The sequence below is a fragment of the Pomacea canaliculata genome, linkage group LG1 (assembly GCF_003073045.1).
Source record: "Pomacea canaliculata isolate SZHN2017 linkage group LG1, ASM307304v1, whole genome shotgun sequence".
NCBI lineage: Eukaryota > Metazoa > Mollusca > Gastropoda > Architaenioglossa > Ampullariidae > Pomacea > Pomacea canaliculata.
Window position 1 is genome coordinate 7,846,626 of NC_037590.1, and position 27,831 is coordinate 7,874,456.

Consider the following 27,831-nt stretch of genomic DNA (forward strand, 5'->3'; position numbering starts at 1 on the left):
CCCCTTCCCTTCCCCCTCCCCCCATCGACTGACACCAGGAAACCTTAAAGGGCACGAGGATGTACCTGATATAATAATAACTTTTCCGGTGTATGTTTATTAGGCATTTCCCAGTCAGGAGAAAGATGTAATTCTGTCTTTCTCTGTCATATTCACCTACAACCCCAAGTACACGCCGACTCAAAGAACTTGAAAGAGTCGTAGGCTCATCTGCAAGGGAAGTATCAGCTGACATTGTTTATTGTATGACATTGTTTTTGTCAAATGTGGACCAACAATAAGAAGAAAGTTTAAAATAATGCGTACTGTCTCTTTACACGGGTAAATCCAGCTACCGCCTGCTCAACGCTATCGCGATCACATCCACCCCACCATTCACTACACGCAGAACCGTGCGGCGTCCGTAACCACCCGTTGAAACATGAGACAATCATGTAGAGGGGTGGTAATCCGGTGGGAGTTAGTTAGGAAAATGTAAGGGCAGAAGTAAGCACGACACGACCAACGTCATAGCTGACGTCAAAAGACTAGGATGACGTGACGGGAGAAGCAGACGTGCAGAACTGGCGAAGCCGTGGAAAATGAAGGCCGCGACATTTTTGCTGGCGCTGTTCCTGTGTCTGATTGGAGTGAGTGGCACGTGAGTTAGCCTCATCACATCACAACATCAAATAACACTGCCAGCCAGCCAGGCATCACTCTCCCGATCTAGACATCCAGCTCCCAGCTGTCTACGCAGCAACCCGTAAGACAACCAACAAAAATAATGACCAGCCAACTAATCAGCTGATTGAACCACTGAAACAAAAGAACCAGCGACATCGCGCGCACACCTGTTTGTGAGTAAAAGACGAGACCAAGAGGCTAATAATTTACAGACGCCCTAACTCCCTCTGTGTAGTCAACAGGGCACGTGGTCAGTCGGAAACTACCCACATTTATTTTGCCTGTTTTTACATTTTATTTAAAGTAGACCATCGTCGTCTGTGGTTGGGATCTTGGTTTCGTGGGCGTCTCAGTCGTCTGTTCAGAATTTTGGTGTAGGTAGCTGGTATTGTGGTTTCAATATAAGTTACACGTCCAGGAGCTACAGTCGTTTGAAGTGCTTGTGAAGTTGTTTCAGTAAACAACTACCAAAGTGTAGCAGGTGCAAGTTTATCTTCAACCGCCTTTGACACTCTCTACCTCTATCTCTGATCACTCTGTCCTTCAGTTAAAAAAATACTGTCACATTATAATTCATAGCTCCTGTATAGCTTTTTCAATATGCTTTTGTCAGGCAACAAAAGTGATTATCTTTATGTCTTTTTTCTGTGTAATGAACTTGACAGGACAATAAAATCATCGATCATAAATGCATTCTACACGGTCGAATTTTCATAACATTTGTCACAAAACGCTGAAATTTCTCAATACTGTTTGTCCCATTTGAAAGACCCAAGGGTAACATATTCTAATAGATGTCCCCGGTAGACATTCACCGCGGTGCAACCCTGGTCTTGACACGGAGTCTCGCACACAGAGAAATGCCAAGACCATGTTTACTGCACAATATCCCGGATACGCCTGTGTCACCCAATGGAAATGACTGTTTACGTGTGACACCACATTGAAATGGAAAGAAGGGGAACAGAACATCGCAAACAGGGGGTGTCCTCGATTTCAGTGACTCCACCGAGCTTAAGAGAATCTGTTCATCTCTGACACCAGGATTTATTAACCAACGATTCGATGACGTGAAGAAAGTTAAAGAAGATTTAGAAAGGAAGACAAGGAGTCATGGGGAGGCTACTAACTGTGTTTCTCTGTGTGGTGACGATGCTGCTTCTAACAGTCTGGGAAACAGAACAGGTCACTGTTGGACGTGAGTGTCACTCAGTTTTCGCTGAACGATTTGATTTTTTTTTTTTTTTTGTGTCTCTCTCTCTTTTGACATAAATTGTGCAAACATACAGACCACATGACTCAGAATGTCGTGAACATAGTATTGACATGTCACAAAAGTGGTTTGGCATGTTCTGATGCAAAATACACGTATGGTCTATTAATGCTAAATTCTACAGCTCAAACAGTAACAGTTGCATATTTTGGTTGCTCTAGCGTATACTACCAACTCTATTCTGCCCAAGTGGAATGGAGTGGGTTTCAAAACAAAAATGAAATGAATAATATACTTCAACTCTATTTTTTTTTTCTAAAATCACAGAAGTATACACTTTCGAAATTAAAAAGATATTGCGAAATTCTCTTTTACAAAAATGTTTATTTCATGGTTGAGGAGTTCATTTCTTTTGCGCTTACGTTTGTCATTTATTTGTAGGTTTAGTTTTGTTCGTTTAGTAAACTGGTTTACTGGGTGGCCAGCTGGTTATGATTTTTGACTGGTTTGCGCCATTCATTCGTTTTAGTAATTATTCTTAGTAACACCACAACTCGGTATCAGTTCCACTGTTATGTGCATCTTAGTGACACTTTAGCACAGCGACAGTTCCATGTAAATCCTCATCTGGAAGTTTTTTTCTGTCACAGTGAAGCTCGTTGAAAATGAGGGCTACGGGGCTGTACAGGTGCCCATCAACACCACGTCCAGGACATACGGTCTGGTCTGCGATGACAACTTCACGGACCGCGAGGCCAGCGTGGCCTGCCGTGACCTCGGCTACCCGTACGGCATCCACCTGTGCTGCTCGGCGTTCGAGTATAAGTCCCTGCCTTTCGTCCGGTCCGGTGTCAGGTGTACAGGTAGCGAGGCTCTGTTCAGCGACTGTTATTACGACACAAGGATTAACTACTGCCTCTCTGGAAAGTATGCCTCCATTGTGTGCTCCAACATTCCACCCGGAGGTAAGATGTCAGCTGAAATATCAGCCCTTTGATTTAACCAGAATAGCTTATGGTAGTTAAATGAATGGTGCTTCCCTGCAACATAAAAGCCGTCTTTATCATCTTTACGGTCTGGTACAGGAAGCTATTATTCTTGTACATGAGTTTTCCTCTAGTGACAAAGCGAGAGTGAGAGAGTGTAAAGCAGATGCTGATTCACTGACCTGTGTGACGTATCACTGTGCATGGTTTTAAATGTCATGTCTAAAATGCTCTTATGAGGAGAAAGAAAGAGAAACTAAATCTTCAAACATTTTAGTTTATAACAAAGGGTATATTGTGAAGAAAATAAGTTTAAAAACCTTCAGCTTAACTTACAATATGAGACCAGAAGTTTCTTTTCTTAAACTTAATACTGAGTTTGTAAAAATACAAGGAAAGAAATACTTATATAATATAATATATACGAATTGGCCATCTCACTTTCAGTGCCACATATACTTTTTTTTAAAATAAGCACCAAAAGCCAGATTTGTAAAGCGCATACTCACAATTCTAAGGAGCATGGTGCTACCGTTTAAGAAAGAGAGATGGACAGCATACGAGGGACAGAAACCTCTATTATAATAGACAGACTGACAGACAGCTGTAAATTCTTTAGCAAGAGTCATGTCTGTAGTGACAATGAAGCTCAGGTTCCTTACGGAGGACACAAAGGTGATGTTCTCGCCCACCTTGATGTAACTTGGTGGGTAAACGAGTGAAGATGGATTTCTTCTTCTCGAACGTAGCAGGGCTTCCGTTTTATTATCATTGAGTTTCAGTTTGTTTGTTGCTATTGTCTTTGACTTCATCAATACAGACTTCTATGGTGCTGTTAGCAGAGTGAGCAGAAGTATGAGGCACACACTATGACAGGGAAAGTGTAGGATGGTAGTTGTTGATTGTCCCGTATTGAAATTGAGCGACGAAGCATTAGCCCAAGGCGCCCATGTCGTCGTCCGTGGCTCGTTTCTGGTCCTTACTCTGAGGTGCCAACCTCTCCAACAAACTGAGTCTTTGCAGTCGGCGATATTTTAAACGGAGAACTTTATTTACAGTTTATACAACAATGTCCTCGTATTACACTCGCTGACAAATCATCGACACACGCCGAGTACACGATCAACGACACACGCCGAGACTCCTGCTGCTTCAACAGCGACACAGGCTTCACAACTCTGACCACAGCAGCACTCGCTGACTTTAGGCGACACAGGTCTGACACAACAATTATAGTATTGGTGACACACGCACAGGCACACAATAGCTTCGGCAACTCTCTGCTGTCTCACTTCGTCTCAACTGCGACTACTCCTAAGACTCACTCTCACTCAGGGCTTGTATACACTGTACAAAAGTTGACTAGAAACATCCAGCATTTCTTCGTCACATAAGCACTCTCTCGCACCGAACATTCCAGGTACCAAGACTTACGTCGGTCGCAAACGCTCACGAACTTGCTAGAAAGGTTTAGGCGGCTCTTGTCAAAGCCCCGCTGCTGCCACCGGCAGGTCCAGCGGGGTCAGAAATCTCATCAAAGCGCTGACGGCGTCGGGCGACACCTTTGCACAGTTACCACATTTAATTCGTAACACATACTCGTTACAGCTCGTGCTGTTGTCTGTAAATTATATGTACCTTGCTAATGCCTTAACGTCGACAGGTTACACAGTTCAGATAGACACCGCGTCAACAGGATCGTATGGACGGGTCAAAGTGCAGCACATGGGCTACTGGGGCTTAGTGTGTCCATCCGGCTTCGACCACAACGACGCCAACGTCATCTGTAGAGAGGTCGGCTACACCGGGGGCTGGGCAGTGGTTGACAAGTCCTACGACAGCTCCTCGCTCCGCTGGCTGTCCAACATTGACTGCGACGGCAGCGAGTCCCACCTAATCCGGTGTCGGAACCTCGTCTTTGGAAACGTCAGCAACTGCAACACCTACGGACTCGCCGCCGTCTACTGCAACAGAGAAGCTGGTAAGGGGCTGACGATCTGGGGATGTTAATGGAAACCTGATGCAACTAATGAACTTTGTTTTTGCCTCAGTCCGTCATGTAAATTAAATAAAGCAAAGTAATCTACGCAGTTCCTTATTTCAACCCTTCGTGTTATGACCCCAACCACCTACCCTCTATTATATTCTCTGGTACAGCTAATGATGATGTCGATACGCCATGCAGTTTGTCGATATAGATAAATATTTGCTTATGATGTCATGCTAACAAATCATGTGAACTATGGATGTAGCTAAGAAATAATTCCGTAGCGTTAACAGTTGCTTATGGATATCGGTCTGACACTCGTGTAGCGCAGCGAGCATTTTAGCTGTCGTGGATGGCTTCCTGACTCCACAGAGGACTGGAAAGGTCAAGCAGGAGATGAAAAGTTTTTACTCGCCATTAAAAAGATAGTCTGGAGAAAAAGTGTGGTCTCTAGTACTGCTCTCCCAAACCCCCCCCCCAAAAAAAGTTAAGGAGTCGACATTTATCTTACGCTTACAGATATAAGTAATACTGTATATGTAAATATATACAGGTAATTATCGACTTATGACCACAGCTATGACTCGGGGTATGGCCATGACAGTCAATAAAATTAAATAATGAACAAGAAACTGTGTTGAAAATGCCATATGATTAAAGGTGACTATAATATGATTACCCATCATAATATACTTGCGGTATTTTAACATGGCTGGCTTACGACAACAGCGAGTTACGACCTGTTTGTCGTAACCAAACGCGGTCGTAAGTTGACGACTACCTGTATATGTAACGCTTCAGAAGAGGATCAGTTGCTCTGTATTCACGCTCCCCTTACCTTCCCAGACACCCAGCTCCGTCTGGTGAACGGCACACAGACGACGGGTCGAGTGGAGGTGTCGATGGACTATGGCAACAGCGGTTCGATATGCAGCGATGGTTGGACTGACGTGGAGGCCGCCGTGGCTTGCAAAAGTATGGGGTTCGAATCTGGACGGTTCCTTGGCGCAGGCATCTACGGGCAGGTCAGGTGACAGTCTCACTTTTTATTGCAGTATTAGTGTTACTAAAACATGCAACCTTACATCAACCTATATGCGTAATGCTTCTCATTAATGACTAATTATTATTGTATGCAATAATTGCTGATGTCTACACATTATTACTACTTTCTTGGGTACTGCTATAACCTTACGGCAGCTAGGTTAATGACGGGCTAAAGACAATTTTCTTGCATTATTTAATGTTTATGTATTAATTAAAACTAATCATGCACCAGTTAAGAAATTAAATGTTTTCATCAACATTTTCTTTTGCACTGTACCTGCTCTTATTTCATCGTCTTAAAACGACAAGCTGTATCACTACCAGAACTAAAGAAATTACATATGTGTATGGAGAAAAACAATGCAAACATTGTGTTTTAAGAGCGTAAAAGGTAACCAGGGTACACTTGGTGCACTGAGGTCTACAACAAAGCAAACGGTCTGGTTTGTTTGATGGGCTAGATCACTCTATACATTCCCGAAGGACATGACAGAATGCTCGAAATACACGAACACATCCTAAATTTCAGGTTACATAAGTTGTAATTGTGTTTAGTACAGGCCATGCACATCCAAAGTATAGATTTATACAATATTCTTTTTAAAACTTTTCTGTGAGTTTTCAGCACGCGTGGTCTGTCCGAGAGGGTTTATTTTATACAGGTGTTGTCTGTCCGAGAGGCTACAACGGATACACGTCTTTTCTGTTTGACAGGATTTAAGTTACTTACTTTTTACTCGCGTAGACTGCACTCGAGCGGCATCCTCTCAATCCCTGTGGGACTGCGATCTGTCACTCAGCGGCCTCGACACCTGGTATACAAGCTGCTCGTATTCCAGTTACGGTCCTGCAGTGCAGTGTTTTAATAATTCAGGTGAGGAGCACCTTATAGAAGCCAGAAATAAAGAACACTATATCCCTAATAGCGGAAGGAATAAATTCTTGCACCTTCCGAGTGAGTTATGTTTTAACTATTGTTGCAGCATTTAGATTTTAGCCGAAACGTGAATACTGGCCCCGGGGAACCGGGCACGTGGGCAGAGGTCACCTCAAATCTCACTACACACGTCAACATAGTTATAGGGGAACCATACGTACAGTACTCACACGTCGATCACATAGTTCACCAAGAGGTTGACGAGCCCCACCCCTGGTGTTCCCCAAACACTAAACGTGACGTGTGATGTAACGTATAGAAATATTTAAACATAAAACACACAAATACGTCAAATAAAAAAGACTCATTTAGGGGGGGTGGAGGGCCAGTGCTGTCTGTGCTAAGCGTACTTCCACTATTCCAGTGCTGTTACCTCTCGTTAACGTTAACGTAAAAATGGCAACAAACATAAAAATAGGGTGATTAAAAGCAACAAATCAAAAACAAAAGAAATCTTAAGAGAAACAAGAATGCAACAAGCAATTAAGAAACCTATAATGCGAATAAATAAGGACGTTAAGCAAGAAAGCAAAAACAATCACTGGAGAACAAAGCTACTCTGCCTATAATTCTAGATATAGTAGTTACTTGTACATGCTATAGATTCTGTCATAGATATCATTAGTTTACCTCAATTAATAAAATGACTTTTGTTAAATTTGACACTTCGCTAATAGTGATGTTTATTTTAGTCCGATTAACGGGGACAAGACAAGAGAATTACGGGCGAGTGGAAGTCTATACCAATGACACCTGGACAGCCGTGTGCGACCAGGGCTTTGACCAGACGGCGGCACAGGTGGCCTGCAGGGCCCTGGGACTCTTGTACGCGCGCCCTCAGTGTTGTTCTGCGCTTGGACCGCTGGGTACGGGCCCAGTCGATGCCAGACAAATCGGCTTCAAGGTGAACAGATGCCGGGGTGATGAGGCCACACTAGCGGACTGCGATGTCAGCACATCAGTTGTCTGCCCTTCTGGAAAATACGCCAGCGTCCTGTGTTCTAATACTTCACTCCAAGAACAGAGTGAGTTAAGGACCAAGCTGATGAGATTATATAAAGTGTTTACTGGTTTAATTTTTAGTTATATTTCTGTATTTGTCTCAAACAAGCATTAGGAAATGGAACTGAGATTCTAGATTTTGTTCCATTCCTGCTTTAAGCGTATATACTTTTGTACGCATTATTACTCATTTTCTACCATCCCATTACTTCATTCTTTTCCCCATTCCCTCTTTCTTTCCCTGTCTTTCTCTCATACACTTAAAAAAGTTTAGAGAAATTCTGACTGAGGTTTTCTGTCCGGAATGGTATACAATGTCGCTTATCGCCACAGCGTCGCCGGATGCACGCTCACAACCGCTCACACAGCCGGCACGAACACACACCCACTCGCTAAGCCAGAGACAGGACATGACGTACCTGTCGAACGTTTAATGAACGTAGACCACAACAAGTTAAATCATATGTAGATAAAAATAGAAAAGGGAAAACACACAAAAGAACAGAGAACTACCCCACGCCCAAAGAAGAGATATTAAGCGATATTAGTAAGGGAAATAACACAACCGAAACACCCGCACAGACTCCGGCACAGTACTGTCAGAGTTCTTGCCCCTGAGGCCTTCAGGCCTGACGTTAGCTGCAGAACATTGTGTACTCTGTTTACACTGTCTCCTTCAGTTTCTGGGGCCTGACGCGACGCTCTCGCGCTGACCACTTCACTGTCCGTCGACGTACCCATTTACCCTGTGCTGGTTAGCAGTGATATTACTAGTGATAACAGAAAGAAAAGTATGCAATTTGGTATTTTCATATCGTTCATCATGAAAAAAAAGAGATTGGAACTAATTGATTAGACTGACTCGCTGGTTATGGTGATTAAGGACTTTTAAAAGGAGTGGGTGGGGAAAATGTGAGTGCATGGTATTGCGAACTTTGTTGGGCAGTGGCCTTGAAGTGTGAAGATGTTGTATAAATGGCGGTTTTAAGGCGATAGTGTAAGAGTTGGGGACATGTTGGGAGGGGGTGTGAGGACTGTTCAGTTTGATGTAATGACTATGGCCTTGAGGATGGTTGGTATTTAAAGAGTTTCTTTATGTAGCTGATCAATATGGTGATGGTTGTACAAGTAGGAGTTTGTGTGTATGTGCGTGTTTCTTCGTTTATTAAGAGCAAAAAAATTTTGTCTACAGACCTGACCGTGCGACTTGCTGGACCAGAAGGCTACTACGGCATGGTGGAGGTCAACCGTTACGGACTTTGGGGCCCGGTGTGTAACAACAGCTGGGACGATCGTGACGCTAACGCCACCTGCCGGGGTCTTGGGTACAGTCACGGCGTCAGCTTCTATGGAAATAACGTCCCGGGTAAGTTTCCGGGCTGAGAACATCAAAGTCCTTATTACTTGTCATTAAAAAATTTTCTCGAAATCATTTTGAATTATCTTGCGTCGTTTTACGCATGACACTCAGTATGCGTCTCGCGACACTGAAACTCTTAACTGGATTTGTTTCTAGAAACCCCTTTTCTCGTGGGCTACTTCCAGTGCTCAGGGCAGGAGTCCTCGCTGGCAGGGTGCTCCTTTAAGGACAGCAGCGACGACATTGGTTGCTCGGAGAGGCGGATGGCTGCCGGTGTCCTCTGTTCCCGTACATCGGGTAGGAAGCTAAACCCATTATTAATGTCAGACTTTTTCCCATTCTGCACATTTGTTTTCTTTTTCTTTTCTCAGACAAAGTAACAACATCAATTTACATAAACTACGTCACATCATTATCAATCATCCATCAATCCATCATCCATCATTCATCAATCACTCATCATCAATCATTCATCATCATTCATTCATCATCATTCATCAACAATCATCATCATCAATCATCCATCATCCATCCATCATCATTCATCATCAATCATCCATCATTCATCATCAATCATCATCATCATTATCATCATCTCGAAATAGGACAAGCGCACAGAAGGACGAGAAATGACAGAGATTGGGGTGAAACAATAGAGCTTGTGGTGTTTGCCTAGTGATGGGGGTGGTTGAACCGATCAATTACTGTCAGAACACCATTCTTTATACTTCAGCAAGGCTACAAAATTAAAATTCAAGCACTACTTCACAGATATTATGAGTAAAACTTAAAATTTCTATATCATCATTATCATTACTAATCATTATTTTAAGAGCACTTGCCTTTCCAGACATCACGCTGCGGCTCACTGATGGTGGACGCAACTATGGTCGCCTGGAGGTCATGTATGAGGGTCAGTGGGGTCGGGTTATTAGCAGTGACTACTTCTCGGACACAAATGCTGAAGTTGCCTGCAGACATCTTGGATTCGTGAGTGGGCAGACCGCTCCCGACTCCATGCGAAGAGATACCGTTACAGGCCAGGTGAGTAGAAGAATGACTGTACTAGAGCGTTTCGACAGGAAAGGCACATAGCAAGTTTTAATTCACTTTAACAGGACAGATATACTCATGTAGTCTTCCTGAGACAGGCTTAGAGTACTCGGATAATAAACATATGCTCTTAAATAAATACGCAACAATCTAGTGAGACAAGTAGCTAATAATCTATAGCAGATGTTTATTAACCTGAACAAGTACCAGACAATCTTCTAGAGCTGTAGCAATGTAAGGGTGTTGCATCGTTGCTATGATTCTAGAGTTTCTTGAAAATAATTGTCTTCTCTTCTACGTTGCTGCTCTTATTACCTTCATCAGACGTTAAAGTCAATTAAGTAATTTTGAGTAATTGAATCAAGAAAATATTTATTACAATGGTTATAGCTTATATTTGAAGGCTTGTGATAACATTTTAAAATTACTTGAAAATTAATGTCGTTACTTGCATCCTCTCCTAGTCGTACACTTCCTGAAGTCATGACAGCTGAATTCTGGGATAAGCTGTGAAGCATACAGAGTTAGAAGAAATAACTAGCGTTTGTTCTTTGTTAGGTCTGGATAAGCGACATCTACTGCAAAGGTTACGAGCAAAGTCTGTTTGAGTGTTCGAATAGTTGGAATTCCGATGATGGAAGTTACGTGGATGCATACGTCATCTGCTACAACACGAGTAAGTATTTGATAACGTCTGTTAATGATATCGACAGTATATATATATAGTGTGCACATTGTATATTTCACATGAGATTCCAGTGATATGTGGTCTGCTAATGCAGGCATTGGTATGAGGCCAGATACAACATTTCAGGAACGTAATGTAGCCGCAACAGCCATTGTTTTTTGTATTATATGATGTTGTAATAGCTTGCATTAACATTAATAAATATAGAAAATTTATACACGTATTACGGCATCCTGTTTCTTGTCATTCCCCATGAACCAACTGCACAATTTCCTATCTCTATCTTACACACATACGTGCAAACGAAGTCGTCTTCATGATCATCGGCAGTAGATATATTTCACGCTTTTGTAGATTTTAATGTGAAAGGCACAGTAGGAATCATAAAACGTTACAATTACCAAGGGTAGCAGAAACAACAATTAAATTTTAACTGTAAATTGAAGTGGTGTTTATGTTTTTTTTCCACTTCACCATGTAGCACGTATATTTTCCGGAAATTCTGTATCTATGGGAGAGGTGCAGATCTACTACAACAAACGCTGGGGGTCCATCTGTGATGGCGGCTGGAGTAAGGAGGACACCGGTAAGCAGCACATCCCCATGTCACGTGATGACACCCACCGCAGTCTCGGGATCCAGATTACAATTGTCAACACCTAAAGTGTATTCTATAATTTATATAGTATGGCAGTTTCTGACATACGTGTATATATAAGTACAATACCAACACGTTTCAGTATGCTGCATTATTTGTCATTTTCTTTCCTATCGCAATCTACTTTTATCCACTCGATTTGGGATGTTTTCTTTGCTTTATCCTGTATAGAAGAAGCTGACATCTCCTTTCAATAAAAATTAAATAAGATGGATTATTTCAATTGACCCTTAACCCTAACCTGTGAGTGTCGTCATGTCGTGCCAGCTGTCACATGCAGAGATCTTGGATACGACAACGGCTACCACCTGTGCTGCAGCCTTTTTGGGAAGTTTTCCCGCCCTATTGCCGAAAACTTCAAGTGTACGGGAAGAGAGCAGGCATTGACTAACTGCAGTCACAGCCCTCCTGAAAGTCTCAGTTACTGCACAAAAGATGTTGTTTCGGTAGCTTGCTACAACTGGCCTGCTCCTTCAGGTAGGTCCAAGCTTTCTGGATTGTTGCATTATCCCAGGTAACATATTTTTGAGGGATGTTTACTTATGTCCTCGTGACAAAATGTTTTCACATATCTACAATCAGTCCGTGCTTCCATATTTTTACGTCACAAACATGGTTTCAGATATATCCATGGCAATCGTGTTTCCACACATTTGCATATGTATGATTTTGTATCTGTAAACTTAGTTTCAAGTGACTATACGAAATATCACGAACTCTATCAAGTATGAGCATTAACCCAAACAAGCCGGTGAAAGAAAAAGATGGCAAGACCACAACAAATGATACACGACAAATAGACCGCTGGATGGAACATTTCAAAGAGATCCGGAATCGACCTCGTCCACCATCCGTACCTGACATACCACCAGCAACTGAACGACTTCACGTCAACACCAGCCCTCCCACTAAGACATAAATTATCAAAGCTATCAAAAGCGTGAAAAGTAGCAGGGATGGCATACCCTAGAAGCACAAAAGGCAGACCGAGAAACAACAGCGAAAATTGTGCAACCCCTCGCACACAAGATCTGGGAACAAGAGCTAGTACTAACAGACTGGAAAGTAGGCCACCTGGTCAAGTTACCAAAGAAAGACCTCTCCCAGTGCAACGATTGGCGGGAAATCACGCTGCTGTCCATCCCCAGCAAAGTCCTGACACGGATAATACTAGAGAGACGGAAGAAGGCACTAGACAAGAGTGAGATCAGAACAAGCAGGGTCTCGCCAGGAAAGGTCATGCACTGGCCACATTGCCACCCTCCGTATCATCATTGAGCAATACGAATGAGAGGCAATCCTCCCTTTATACAGCTTTTGCGGAGTTTGAGAAGGCATTTGGCAATGTAGACAGAGCCGCAGGCTGATGACTGACGTAAAACACGGTTGCAAATTACAACCGACCACCTTCCTGATGGTCATAGACTGGATTATGCACAAGACGACCCAAGATAGCAACACAGGTAAATCTTCACCAAACGGCTAGAGGACCTAGACTTTGCTGTTGACATTAGTCTTCCATCTCATCGGCAGTAGCATGCACAAACCAAACTGAGTAAGCTAGCAAGGAAGCAGAGAAGACTGGCTTAATGGTCAACAACAAAAAATCGAAGTGACGAGAATCAACAACAAGCAGAAACTCCCAATCCAACTTAAAAAAGGACGATGGAGCAGACGACATTAAAAGCCGCATCAACAAGGCCAGGCATGCTTTCAACAGTCTACGCCCCATCTGGAACTCCCGAGCATTATCCTTCCGCAGTAAGACCTGCATCTTCAACACCAATGTGAACACAGTCCTACTGTTTGGTTCTGAAACCTGGAGAGTGACAAACACCATTAACAACAAGTTCCAGCCGATGCCTACGCCGTATTCTGGGAATAAGATGGCCCGAAAAGATCTCCAACAGCAGCCTGTGGAAAAGAACCAAAATGCCACTAGCCAAGACATCAAAAAGTGCTTATTGGGCTGGATGGAAACCCACCTTTGCAAACCAGCTGACACCATTGCCAGGCAGGTACTTGGCTGGGATTCTCAGAGGAAGATGAGAGTTAGGAGGCCAAAAGAAAACAGAGAAGAATAGTAGAGAGCGAGGCAAAGGGCGTCGGAAGCACTTGGGCCCAGCTGAGGAGGTCTGCCCAAAACTGGGTCCGCTGGCGATGTGTTTTGGTCCTATGCTCCTCGAGGAGTAACAAGTGATAAACAAAACTAAACCTAGTTTCCATATTTCATAAAGACAAACCTATGTTTCCATACTTTTGTATCATAAACACGTGTTTTCTCCAATCACGCCTCCTCCGAGAATACTTACTACATTAACGGAAAAAAATATCGTTGTAAACAATCATCTGTGTTTTTCTATTCAGAATACACGTTCTCATTGGACGGCGGAAACACAAACAACTCTGGCGAAGTGCAAGTCACCTTCATGAACATCACGGGCAGCATCTGCAGCGACACCTGGACGACACCGACGCTAGAGTGTTCTGCAGGGAGCGGGGCTTCCTGACGGGTCAGGCTTTTAAGCATCGTCTCTTCTCAAATCGTCCATTTTGGATGACTGATGTACAGTGTACCGGCTCGGAGCGCTTTCTGAGAGACTGCCCCAAGACCCTGGCTGCCGTGTCGCAGTGCTCTATTCATCTTTCTGCTGGAGTCACTTGTTCAGACATAGAAGGTCGGGGGAGAAACACTAGTCCAATAACTGTTTGCTGCTGCCGTGATGATCACGGCAAAATGTTTAACCGTTTATCGTGATTGTTGCCTTTTTATATTTGTACATCAATATATATATATAACATTTGTTTGCTCATATATCACATATTTTGTATGGTCTCATATGTGCCATTGTTTGCTCCTTTCAATCCGGCTGTAACATTTACCTTTATTATTGAAGTCACTAGCATATGAACTTAATTTTTTTTTTTTTTTGTCTGTACATTGTATACCACCGTGCATTGCGAGCAAAGAGTTACACCCGTAATACACACGGAAAGTGTGAAGGTTTTTTTTTTCTCACGAAGACCACACTCTGTCCAGGTATCAACTACCGTTTGGCTGGCAGCAACTCCTCATACAAAGGACGCGTGGAGGTGCAGGTCAATGGTATCTGGGGTATTGTGTGTGGTTACAGCTATGATATAGCTTGGGCCAAAGTCGTCTGTAGGATGCGCGGTTTTACGGAAGGATATATAGATTACTTGGGGAGTTACTCAGACCCTCCCAACATAAGCTATCAGAACACCTTCATGTGCAAGGGAGACGAAGCTGTGCTGGACGACTGCCCGCACTCAGGCTGGAAGACTGTAGACGACTACTACTGCACGCGCTATCCTGTTGCCGTCGTCTGTTATGGTGATGGTAAGCTGGGGCAGTAGTGTTTCTTCTTGTGCTCGTAATGTGAATTCCTCCCAGATCAGTGTGTCTACTTACCTTTCTGCTTATGTCTAATGAGTGGTTAACCAAGTTTATTTCACAATTTATCTCGAGCGAAATTATTCCATTTAGGTATCATTACAATGCTCCCTCGACCAGCGTTTGCGCATGCTCAGACGGTCACACAAAGCTGCCACCCCAGTGGCTATCTTGTACCTACTGTGAGCATGTAGATTTGTTTGTTAGGCCTGCTCTAACGACATAAGAAAAATGAAAGCGAGGCTTATAATTGCTAGAGGACATAGCCTTATAATATTTAGCACCATTACGGCACGCTGAAACAGACATAAGGTGTGAGATTTCTCAAGTAAAAAGAATGTAACAATCTCGATGGTAAATGAACTCAGTCCAAGACACAGTAAGAAATGTATTTTAAAATGAGAACTCGCTAGTTGAAAATTAAGCGAAAAACCCAGATTTTTCACATTACTTTTTTTCATTACGCGGGGAGGCAACATAAATCCCTGTTTTTAAACTGTGCAGTGCAAACAATGTTTGCTTTAGAATTATTGAGTGTAAACAGAGCTGCTTGTCAACTTTCGATTAAAAAATCTATTTTCAACCATAACAGTGCAGACAACGCTGTTTATAAACTGTGCAGAACCAACAGCCTCGTTCTCAAACTTTGCAGTGCGCATTGGAACAACAGATGATAAAAACGTTCGCCAGGGTCCAGTTCAGTTCTACAAAAACGACACGTGGTACAACCTGTGTGACACGGGCTTCGATGACATCACAGCAAGGTGGTCTATGACACATTCATTTACATCATTTGGTTTTACTCATGTTGATCAGCAGACTTCTTACTTTTCATAATGGCTAGCAGGCAATGAGAATTGAACATGACTGTCTATAAAAGAAGTTATATCCATCAGACGGAATACTGTATCTGACTGGAAATAAGTTGACAAAAATAATGTGCTAACACAACATGGATATTTTTAGAAACTAGATAAAAGCACCTAATTTAACGCTCAGATTAAAAAGGGAAAATTAGCAGAGCAAAAATCGGAAAAGAAAAAAAACTCACGTTTGTGCTAAATATTTTTGGAATAATATGAAGCGTACTTAACAATATCTACCCTTCAACACAGGCGAGTCTGCCAAGACATGGCTTACGTTGATGGCAGAGCTGTCTGCTGTTCAGCTTATGGAACGACTTCATACCAAATAAAGTTGTATGAGACCAATATGAAGTACACTATGAGGTGCCAAGGAACAGAAAGCGACTCAACTGACTGTCTCAGACCAGGAGGCTGTTTGTCGGGAAACTACGCGTCAGTTGTTTGTTTCAACAGTACAGATGTCGTTGATGAAGGTGAGTGAAGGCCACTAAAAGATATGAAATATTTTACGTCTGTCCGATTTGTCCGGGCCATCGACGGTACAGTTTCGTTTTTATGACCACAGAAGGTACTAGACTCCATCCCCTCATCCTTCATTATTTCTTTTTGCCATTTGTTTTAATGTGTAACTGGCCGTTTGTTGCTTGATCGGTCTTTCATCCTGCCCGACTGCTTCTCCATGTATTCCTTTACAAGAAAAAGGAAACTAAACCTCGTTATCTTTCCGCAAAATTAGTTTGTTGTCCTGGTCTCCCATCTTCCTTTTCGTTGTTTGTTCCTGTTTGTTAGTCTTAGGTCCAGACTCCCCGCCTCCCTTTTTTGTCAGTCTGTCCGTGGATCTGTAGATCTGTCTGCCTATCTCCTGCTTGTTTATCGCGTTATACGCTATTTCCTCAGTATAGCATATCACGTGAATTACATACCCTGATGTTGCAGGGTACAGGTTCGACTTCCATGACAACACAAAGACTAGCGGGCAGGTGGTGGTGACACACCTGGGTGTGGCGGGACTCATCTGCAACACCTTCTGGGACGACTTGGACGCACGCGTGCTGTGCAGGTCACGTGGTCATCATGACGGCGCCGCCTACCACTACTCCCAGTACAACAACTTCTTCCTCCTGCCCAGCGAGCGGGGTCCCTACTGGATCAGTGACGTCAACTGCACGGGGAGTGAGGCGTCGCTCGGGGATTGTCCCTTCAACGACCGGCTCCATCTGGGCAACTGCAGCATGGCGGACCTGGCCGGCGCTGTCTGCTTCAACGACACTGGTAAGCTTCTAGACTGTTCTCGTGTTATCAGCACTTGACGACTGTCATTTAACAGCAGGAGTAACCACTGTTAACGGTCAGTTTAAGTTTGCTGTAGTCACTTTCTGGGGCCACATCATAACATATTTCTAATTTTAAATACTTTTAGGCAAAGTCTGTTGAGATTATCAGTTTTATAGAAACACAATGGACAACATAGTTTTAAAACTCATTTAAAATTATTGTAATAATACTGCTAGAGGACATATGATTGCATAGGAAAAACTTTTGTATACTTTACTGAACTTCGGAAAAGCTTTAAATTTTAGAAACATCTTGTACAAGTAGCTTACGAAAAACATCTTTAAAACACTTCGTTTACAGGTTAGTAGAATAACGTAAAGGCGGAAACACATTTCTCGGTCATATTTGCTGAGATATTTCATTTCTTGGTCAGTAAAATAAATTTAAACTGCCATAACGATATCTCTAGATCGAATTACGTCTATACTGCTATAAGGTATTTTGATTGGCGGCAAAAGTCTTCTGATGGATGTACGGTTTTATGGAAGGAATTACTGATAACTCCTAGTTACTCAAAGCAGATCAACAAATCTTTCAGAACTCGAGACCTTGTTTCCCAACACTTTACGAGTAGCGACGGCAAAATTCCCGTCAAACACTTTGTTGTATGTGAGCAGGGATACAGTATCGCCTTGTGAGCGGAGATCGTCAGGGTGCAGGTCGAGTGGAAATATCTGTGGGTGGACTCTGGGGTACCGTGTGCGACACCGACTGGGATGACGAGGACGCCAGCGTCCTGTGCCGCACCCTGAACTACACGGACGGGTACGCAATGGACGATGCTTACTACGGTCAAGGCGCTGGTCCCATCTGGCTGAGCAACGTCAGGTGTAAGGGGTCAGAGAGGTCACTGGCCAAGTGTCCACACTCAGGCTTCGATGCGGTCGTCTACAGCAGCTGGGGCAATGGCTGTAGGAGTCATAGTAACGATGCTTCTGTCGTCTGCATCGACAAGAGTGAGTCCGCAGCTTCAAGCTATTTCATCACTGGTGTAGTGGACGCTAATAACAGATTTTTTCTGTTATGAAAGTACAAAAATACAAGAATTGTGTCCCACTGCAATGTACTTCTGTTTATAATGCAGTAAACTCTAGAAGAGATTATTTTATGCAGTCAACTCCAATTTTGGTAGGTAGGGTGGACATAAACGGAACTAGCATTTTAAACTTGTATAAGATAATGTCTATTAATTGTCTGAAACAGTGTTTCTTCTTCATCAGTCAAACTTAACCTTGGTTTCAACGCTTCAATGGGGGCCGTCATGGTCTACCTGGGAGACGCCTGGACCCTGATCTGCGATGAAGACTTCGACAACAACAGCGCTGTCACTGCCTGCAGATCTCTCGGATTCCCGCACGGACTACACGTGCGAGGGGGCGTCTTCGGCCGAGTGGACGCGCCGATCGGCATCACACACGTGCGGTGCACAGGCCGCGAACCAAGCCTTCTGGACTGTACTTACAATGCCACGACATCCTGCAGTTCACAATCATACGCGTCCGTCGTCTGTAGCCGGGAACCTTTCATTGAGACGAGTTAGTCGAATTCGATGCTCTCACTTGTACATTACCCTCCCCTTTTTCATTTTGGTTCCATGTGCATATTTAATTCTGATGATAACAAGTGTAGGGTATTATGCTGTTATTATTTACAACGACTTTTCGAATGTTTAACACTCATTTGTCTGCAAAGTTGTGGCATCGTTTCTGTATAAAAATGTAGGACGAAAATAACACAAGCAAAGCTCCTGAAAGTGAACCAACCTGTGGTCCGACGAATCTGTAAACACGTGGAAGGACAGGAAGACCGACGGAAAGCGTTGAGTTTGAAAAAAAGGGTTGAGTAGTCAGGGATGAGGACTGTATTACGGACTAGTCAAGATGCTGTTTTTGGTGGTCAGTTAGCTCCGTTCTTGAGTAAAAGGTCACGAACTCGAGGTTTCCTCTTCCCATTTAGGCAGGTAACTGGGTTTATGTCTTACTGGGCTCTGACAGCTGCGTTCAGGAAACTTCATATTTACATTGATATGTGGTCACTGAGTGATGGAATTATCTTTTTGGGGATTTATGTTTGCAGACAAGTGGGGAAGGACTTCTAAGTTTTATCTCAAACTTTATGTTGACTAGGTGCAAAAGTTCGGATTATGGAGGACACCTTGGGTGAGCCCTACCATGGTCGTATCGACGTGCAGGTGGAGGGAGTGTGGGGCGCTGTGTGTGCCGCAGGCTTTGGGGTCACCGAGGCCACAGTGGCTTGCAAGGAGGGTGGCTTTGCCGGCGGAGTGCCCTATACTGCGCACTTTCCTGACGAGGACAGAAAGAGCAGAAAGGTTAGAATATAGCACATTGCACGCAAACGAACATATTTAAAATATTGTTTAAGCGTTATAACAAACTTTTTTTCCAACTGAGTTTGCTATAATGAAAGAGTATCGTCTACTGATGAATTTAGACAAAGAAAAGCTTTAGAAAATACATATATCAAATGTTGAGTTGTTTTGCACTCTCTCTCTCACACACTTTCTGATTCTTCATATATTTCTCTCCTTCCTCCTTCCTAATATATCGCGCACAGGCAATTCTGCATATGGAGACACGTTGGAGCAATTTCGAAACTAATGTATTTCGAGACAACATAAGTCTTTTAGGCCAGTTTTGGTCATCAGGTTTGTTAGCAAAATAGCTTGCTTTTGTTTGTGTCTGGAGCTTCTTTCTGTAGTCTTGGCTGCTAATATCACTTGATTCACGTGCTTCTTTATGTACATGTGTGTCTCTTTACCACTGTCACTTATATATGTCAACACCTCCACCCTTACGATAACGGGGAGGATCTTTATGACGTCACGGTGTAAGCACTGTCACTGTCACTTGGTTTAAACGTGGGTGGTTCGGTGGTCCGCTGTCCTGTGTTCAGATCTTGTCTACAACACGCCTTTCGTTCTCGGCATGTAGCTCATGTCAGCCTGAGTTGCTGACGACGTAGAAGCACCAGTTTCACCACAATTCCTGGAATTGTACTTGTTTCAATGCCGCTGTCACTATGTTCACGCTGCTTCTGTACTGATGTCCCTACACTCATTGGGAATATATACCGCTGTGTATATTGTCACACGTTTTCGTACCGCTGTCACTACATATAGCTTCATACCGCTTTCATTAGATTCTCTTAACGTATATGTGGTGCTGTCAATGCCATCTTACATATTCTGTACCTGTCCCTAGACTCACAATGTGTTTCTGTAGCGCTGTCACTAGACACAGTGTTTTCTGTACCACAGCCCATCCTGATGTCGGACGTGAAGTGTCGCGGTGACGAGAAATCTCTGATCAACTGTCAGCACACAACGACCTCCACAACCTCCTGGTGCGACTACTACGCCCCTCGCGCCGGCGTCCTGTGCTACAACGACACCAGTGAGTCTGTCGACATTGTTTGTCTGAGGGGCTACAACTGACCTCATGTTGCCCTTCGCTAATTTATTCTATGTCGATCTTCTCGATATTATTGATGATTATGCAGAAGACATCTGCCCTTATCAGTATTCCCCTGTTGTGAAATCCAATTTCACGAACAATCTCTGTGGTTGTTTTCATATGCTTGAGACTGTTTTGTGACGGTGTTTCCCATGCTTCTGATTCGATCAAATCATTTCATAGGGACATGCATTTTTACTGCCAAACAATTTAAAAGCAATCTTTGTCGACTCTTGCAGACGGCATTTCTTATCGCCTAGTCGGAGACACTGACACCAGTCGAGGACGAGTAGAGATGCAGTATGGCGGAGTGTGGGGCTTAGTCTGTGTACAGGATGTCCTTTCTCGGGCAGGTGGACCAGCCTGCAGAAGTCTCGGATACGGGGGAGGTTTGGTCGCGTCCCCATACAGGTCAGCTCCACGTTTCCATCTTGTCGACATGACTTTTAATCTTATACACATCGTTCACTATTAGTGATACAGCCCACTGCCTTTAAATCGGCAATGATTTCAATTCTGTATCGCCTCCGCAGATTGGATGGAAAGTTAAGTTTAGCTAGGTAGACAGACCTGTGATAAAAGTTTATAAATATTCGTATTCATGTAAGTCCTATTATCTGCCCTACATGTTAACAGATCCGCCAGTTGCTTTGCTTTGCACACAAAAAGATTCCACATCCACTCAAGGCTCTTGTTTTCGTAACAGGTTTGTCTTTAATGTGATATCATTACAGATATGAAGTTCCTTCCAGTAACACGTTCTGGTTTAACCAACTAAATTGCCAAGGTAATGAGAGCTCTCTACCTTTGTGCACATCCACTGGATTCAACAGTAGTATTCAATACTATGACAAGATATCGTGTAACAACTACCGCACTTTACACGTCCAGTGTTTCTCTAAGGACACCGGTGAGGGAAATATTATACGATCTGTGTATTTACATTTTAGTACATTTAGCATCGGTTGCTGAGTTTTGTATGTCTCCTTCTTCCTTATTTTTGTTATTTTTTTATTGATTGACTGAAGTATTCTCATCCTTTCTTGTTAGCGAGTTCTTGGCATGTTATTTTTTTATAGCTGTCATGTAAACAGTAATCATTTGCACATTAGTTTTTGTGTCTAGTGTTCATGTTTGTTTCCGATGTGTAAATTAAGTACAGTTGCAGAACTAGTAACCGTTAGACTTCTCTTCAGTTATCACAAACCTACGTCTAGCGGGCAGCACCACTAACAGCTCGGGACGTGTGGAGGTTTTTCTCCAGGGACCTGACCAGTGGGGTACCGTCTGCGACTACGGCTGGGATGATTTCGATGCGATTGTCGTCTGTCACCAGCTCGGTTACGCTACTGGAAAGGCAGTCAAAAACGCCGCGTGAGTCACGTGGCTTATGAATTTTTTTTTTTTAATATGGCCAGATATGTTGTGGTTTAAGGAGTGCTTTCGGTGTTCCAAGAACTACTATGGTTTCACATTTTGTATAGGGCAACATACCGTGTGGCATTAAAATATCCTATAAATGTCTGAAATTTGTGCCTTACGAATATCTTTATAACAACAACAGAATAATAGCACTTCTGCTACGCACTTCCCTCTGGCAGCAAGCTCAGTGTGCTTTTACATAAGCAAGCAGTCAACGATATCATGTAGGTTAGCAGATTCCACAGCACAATCTCACCATATGCAACTTCAATATGTTATAACCATACTAAACAACTAAAACAACGGTGCTATGCAGAGCGTCATTTCAGGTCTCCAACAGTCAATGGGAGGTAATAAAACATTCGTCTGAATACTTCATTGCGAGTTTTAGGGTAACAGCTGAGTATCCAGGCACTGAAGAAGCAAGTGACAGCACCGGGAAACCACAAATGGAGTAGGACAGCATAGCAACCACAACTCCGTGATAAAACACACTCGTCATCGGTGACATCGTTGAGGCGTAGAGGCCCAAGATCTGTTCTGCAGAACTTTCAGCCATAAAGCACAGGTCCACAGATAAGACAATAAAAAGACCGCATGGTCAGCAGTGCCAACAACGTTTCAGTGAAGTAGGCACAGGTAATCCCCAAAAGTGAAAACCTTCCAGCAGTATGGCAAAGCGAAGAACAGAGACATTAAGTGGATGATGTGTTAGGAAAGAAACTACGTGACACAGACAGTGAGTAACAATCGAGAACAGAGGAAAGAGCGCGGCAAAAGTCCCAGGTCAGTTGAAAACATCAAAAATTCGACGTGTATTTACGGACGATACAAAACTACAGAGAGAAGTCCCCTCAAGCCAGCCAAGAGAAAGAACATCATTCTCAATCAACAATATCTCAATAGAGATCTGTGCGTAGAGGGCTAGATCACGTGCACTTAGAAGTGTGTGTGTGTGTGCAGTGCGTATGCTAACCACCGGCAGTTCTAAGACTTGCTGGATCACGGGATGTTAGCAGTCCATTAGAAATTCTAGCACTTACTTTCTTCACTACAAACTGTTGCTACAGGTTCGGTGAGGGTCAGGGCAGGATCTGGCTGGACATGGTGAGCTGCCTGGGAATGGAGAGGCGGCTACAGGACTGTGCCTTCATGGGCTTTGGGGACAATTACTGTTTCCATTACAACGATGCAGGCGTCATCTGCTCCGGTGAGTGATACACACCAATCAAGACTTGACGTAACGCATACGAACAATTCAGCGATGACTAGACGTAACGTCACAAGTACGAGATCAAAATTGGCGACTTTTCGCAAATTCCATCTCTACCCTCTCCTAACAAAATGTCTACAATATAGGGAACAATGAACGAAAATAATTAACATCTCACTTTGTGAAAAGAACCAACAATCAACTTCTCATTCCTCTTGTGTCTTTGCAGGGGTTTATGTTCTTCCAACTAGTGTGACCAACACCGTGACCAGCATTGTGACGTACACTACAGTCGGGCGGGAGTCTCCAGAGACGTCATCAGTCCACGACTCCACACAGTCACAGCTGACACAGACACACTCAGGCTCCTATACAGCGGCTATTGTCGTGCCTGTCCTTATTGTCGTCATCGTCATAGCTATCGCCGTCGCCGTCATTATCTATCGCAGACGGGGGGGAATGAACGTTGAGCAACTGGTCAATGAAGAGGAAACAAGGCCTGGTTTGTTGTCGTTTGGAGCAGGCGGCTTTATCAGTCACGTTCGCGACAAGCTCAAAAGGAAGAACGGTCGAGGGGATGTACACCGAGGCACCGACGTTTCTGAGAATGTTGTTTACTATGACCCTGGTTTGAGCAATCCGGTTTATGACATTACTGTTTTACCCGATAAATCCGCAGAAGATGATGTGTAGTACCAGAGAGGGGATCGAAGATGTCATTCAATCCAGCAATGCCGTGAGCTTGGATGGGGGACACCACAGAGGTTGGTTTCCTTCAACTCCTTACCAACTTTCGCAATGTCTTCCTGACTGAACGCCAACAGCGAATAAATGCTCGCATTAACAAGACAATGCTCCACTTAAACATATTGCAGAGCGAAAAAGATACATGTCATCTTAAAGGTTTAAGTCTTCGATGAAGCCTGTGATGACCCTCTTTAAGCAGAATCTATTTTCCTTTAAAACATTTCTTGTCAACCAGACTAGTTTTTACTGAATATATTTCTAAGTGATGTAAATTCAGTGTAAAATGCTGATCTCAATCAATGCCGTTCTTCCAGCTTTGTGGATGCTTCCACGTGGATAAGGTAATCATGAAGCTCCCTGTTGTTACTCTCAGCTCTTGTTCTTGTTATGTTTATTCCTCTTTCTGTTTTCCGTATTTGATTTTATTCTTCGTTTAGTACGGTTGTTGATTCTTTTATAGTTTATATGTTATTTGTTTGTTTTCTTGTCCCTCGTATGATGTCCATGTTTCGTTCTTGTTCTTATTCTCTAAGAGCATGCTCTTTAGGAGTGTGAGTATGCGCTTTACAAGTTTTACATTTGTTGCTATTATTATTATCGTCCAGTGGGATCGAAGTCATGTCCTTTTCTGTCTGTTGATTTATATGTGTGTGCAAATAACAAACTGTTAATAACTATTTTTTCTAATGCAGGTTATCAGTTATTAATTAATTACTTCATTACGTTGTATCATCTTTATCATATTGATAACTATGACAGCCTCAACGTTTATACTCAATTTCTATTTCAGTGCCTAGAATATTTGTTTACAAGTGCTTACAAATAGCTAAAATATACGTATCTTTATATCATTAATATAGAAATTTTTCATTAAAGATATTTTACACGAAACAAGCTTTTCTGGGCTATACCTTTAAATAAAATATTGCTTTTCTAAGTCAGTGTCAACTGCAATTCTTCGTAATTGTAAAAGCTTCATTTTAGAAATGTTATTTATTTCTCATTATATTAGGATTAGGATGTGTGAATCACCTGTATTGTAGTTAATACGATTTTCAAAATCACATTACTTAATGTGGCATACAAAATTGGTTCCTCGTCAAATAAAAAGGTATTTCCCAAAATAATGCACACATATCAGAAAGGGTTCATATAAGGCAGATACATTGGGGACAATCTACATCTAATATACTACCTCCTAATGTACACAAACTGTAAAAGAATAACTGGTTTACTATTACTTATGGACTTTGAGCAAGAACTCAAGAACATATCTGGAGATTTATTAATAAAGTATAAAAAATTAATGAAGTAAACTTTTAACATTTTTGAACTGATTTGAGGAAATGGGGACATATCTTCTACTCACACATACCCTTATGCATTTTTGCGAATGGCATATATTCTTCATGGTTCATTATATATAGAAAGAGATGGATGGATAGGGAGGAGTGAGACAATGGGAACCCTTGTCACTATGGGGAATCACAAGTTTACTGTAGTGATTGGCTGCCAGAAGGTATTTATCACAGTAAACACTTACTTAAGGATAATGTTAAGTTTTTTTAATACCAGGAATTTCAGCTAATATTTCCTTACCTGATCACTACCTTTGTACAGTTTGCAGTATTTTTATATGCAATGAAAGAGTTTCAAGATAAATTACAGAGTAAAGACATAAAAGGAACGGAAGAAAGAAAACAAAAGGTATGGGAGATCGTTTTTAAGGGAAATAAATCTGTACAATTAATGTTTGGAAGCTCTGAGTCTCTGCTAACAGAAAAAATGAAATGAAATTTTAGTTTTGAAAAAATACCATGAAAACTTGTATTTAATAGATGACCTAAGACAACAACAGACAATCAAGTGAAATGGATATTTTTCAACGGGGGAATAATAATTTTACCAAATAACAGGTTCCTAAATAACCTAACAGGTGCTTAGAGCTAGGAAACGGGATCATGTCACTCCTCTACTTTATTTTTTGCACTGGCTGCACTGCTCTGTCTTTTTTTCAGTACAAACCGGCTGTGCTATGTTTTAAATTATTTGCCGGTTCCTGCCCTGACTGTTTCTCTAAACTCTTCCCGTACGTCCCAGCCAGTCAACTATACGCTCCTCGTCTGACGGCCCGTCTCCTAACTCTTCCTGTCAACACAACAACAACATATTGTCACAAGATTTTTAGTTACTGTGCAGCCAAACAATTGAACTCTATCCCTTTCCATTTCCGCCACCTATACTGTCACGACTCCGCGAAGTGTGTCCCTCGCTCATTTCCTTTCAAACACACTCACGGGATCAGACAGATTTGTGTTCTTTCACAGAAATTTTAAAAAATGACTTGCCTGAACGAATCTGTCTACTTCACTAAACAAAACAAACAAATAAAAATACACATGAATGAAAATGTTCAACTCCGATCTGTTTCCTTCGTTATAACAGCTCATTTACTATAAAAATAAAATCCCTACTTAACGTCTCCGGGTTCACACGAATCCTTCCTCTCAAAGTTATGATGAAGCTTTCTAGGGACACACAAAACATTCCTTCCAGTTCCTCGTGTACGTTTTCGTTTACCCTCTGCCAACCAACATTCTTCTCACCGCCAGCCGTTGGCTCTCTCCCCACGTCACACTTACTTTTTACATCATGCATACACGCATTCAGACAAACTGACGTCACTCACGCTCTTTAGTCCTTGCACGTGGGCTTAGACCTACAACTCCAGCGAGATCTGTGACACCTACCTGCAACTGAGTCTTTCTAATCGGCAGTGAAAACACACCTCTTCCTTGAATAACCCTAACACAGTCCACACAATGCTAGTGTCCCCCTGATACACACACATACCCGTTTGCACTCTTTACTACTTTTCTACTCGCTTCTATGCATCGTCAGTACTGTTTATTCTTCCACCCCTTGTTCATGTCTCATTCTTGCTTTAAGTGCTAAAAGCATGCTCATTACGAGTATGAGTGTGCGCTGTATAAATCTTTCATTTATAATTACTGTTCCTATTTATAAGAAAGAGTATTAACTCCACCTAAGTGTTCTATGTGTCTAATTGAAGAACAATCATCTGTCATGGCAATGTCAGTTTGTTTACATATTCTGGCAAGATTTATATTCACTCGTGATCAGTAAATAAGCATCATTAAGACATTTCTTTCAGAAAAAAGGTTTTATTTGGAGTGCAAGAACACGTGTATTGACAAAGTGTTAGACTTAATCATCTTGCTAGCAAAACACTATATATATATATTCAAATGGAAAAGCAGTGTACCCTCTCTATATGTTTCTTAAAGATTGCGAAGTATAGATATAACTTAGAAAAGTATCATAGCATGATAAATAATAATTTACACCTATGTGAGTTATTGGGGAAGGCATACACTGAATTATTAATGTGAGCACAAGTAGTAGAAGCTGCGATATCCCATCTAGTTTCATCTTCATTTTACTTTCTCTCTCCCCACTTTTAATATTTCCAACCTTTATTCTTATTTCTCTCTGTGTACTGAATGAATTTGTTGTAAGAGTGATAGAGGTTTTTGAATGCATGTAATGATCTGTATGCTTTGTATACAGTGTGGTAAATAAATGATAAAAAACGTTCCAGCGTTTTTTGAAGATAAAATAAAAGTTAAGCTTGTCCTACTTATTTAATTTTGAGGAAAGGAGAATTGCCCAACCGTCTTTTATAATTATTGACTAAATGTTATTTGTATTAACTTCCTCTACATCGCATATCATAGAGATC

The 27,831-nt window shown here is 42.3% G+C and overlaps 3 protein-coding genes across 4 annotated transcripts in view; all 3 read left to right on the forward strand.

The window, feature by feature from the left end:
- The window catches only part of LOC112577145 (deleted in malignant brain tumors 1 protein-like), a 128,262-nt gene that overhangs the window by 25,023 nt on the left and 75,408 nt on the right, over positions 1 to 27,831 (forward strand). The gene's annotated exons all lie outside the window — the stretch shown is intronic.
- LOC112553700 (deleted in malignant brain tumors 1 protein-like) lies at positions 1,961 to 20,667 on the forward strand. Its single transcript, XM_025221095.1, has 18 exons — positions 1,961 to 2,006; positions 2,530 to 2,844; positions 4,529 to 4,846; positions 5,699 to 5,882; positions 8,519 to 8,592; positions 9,031 to 9,204; positions 10,049 to 10,242; positions 10,810 to 10,927; positions 11,421 to 11,525; positions 11,865 to 12,074; positions 14,638 to 14,958; positions 15,635 to 15,776; positions 16,332 to 16,351; positions 16,815 to 17,150; positions 17,831 to 18,124; positions 18,434 to 18,748; positions 19,340 to 19,542; positions 20,491 to 20,667. The coding sequence occupies exons 1-18, from the start codon at positions 1,961 to 1,963 to the stop codon at positions 20,665 to 20,667; spliced, it is 3,546 nt and encodes a 1,181-aa protein (XP_025076880.1).
- Positions 20,491 to 25,365, forward strand: LOC112577175 (antigen WC1.1-like). Its single transcript, XM_025260175.1, has 5 exons — positions 20,491 to 20,626; positions 20,926 to 21,097; positions 21,883 to 22,060; positions 23,179 to 23,318; positions 23,551 to 25,365. The coding sequence occupies exons 2-5, from the start codon at positions 21,022 to 21,024 to the stop codon at positions 24,012 to 24,014; spliced, it is 858 nt and encodes a 285-aa protein (XP_025115960.1). The 5' UTR covers positions 20,491 to 20,626; positions 20,926 to 21,021; the 3' UTR covers positions 24,015 to 25,365.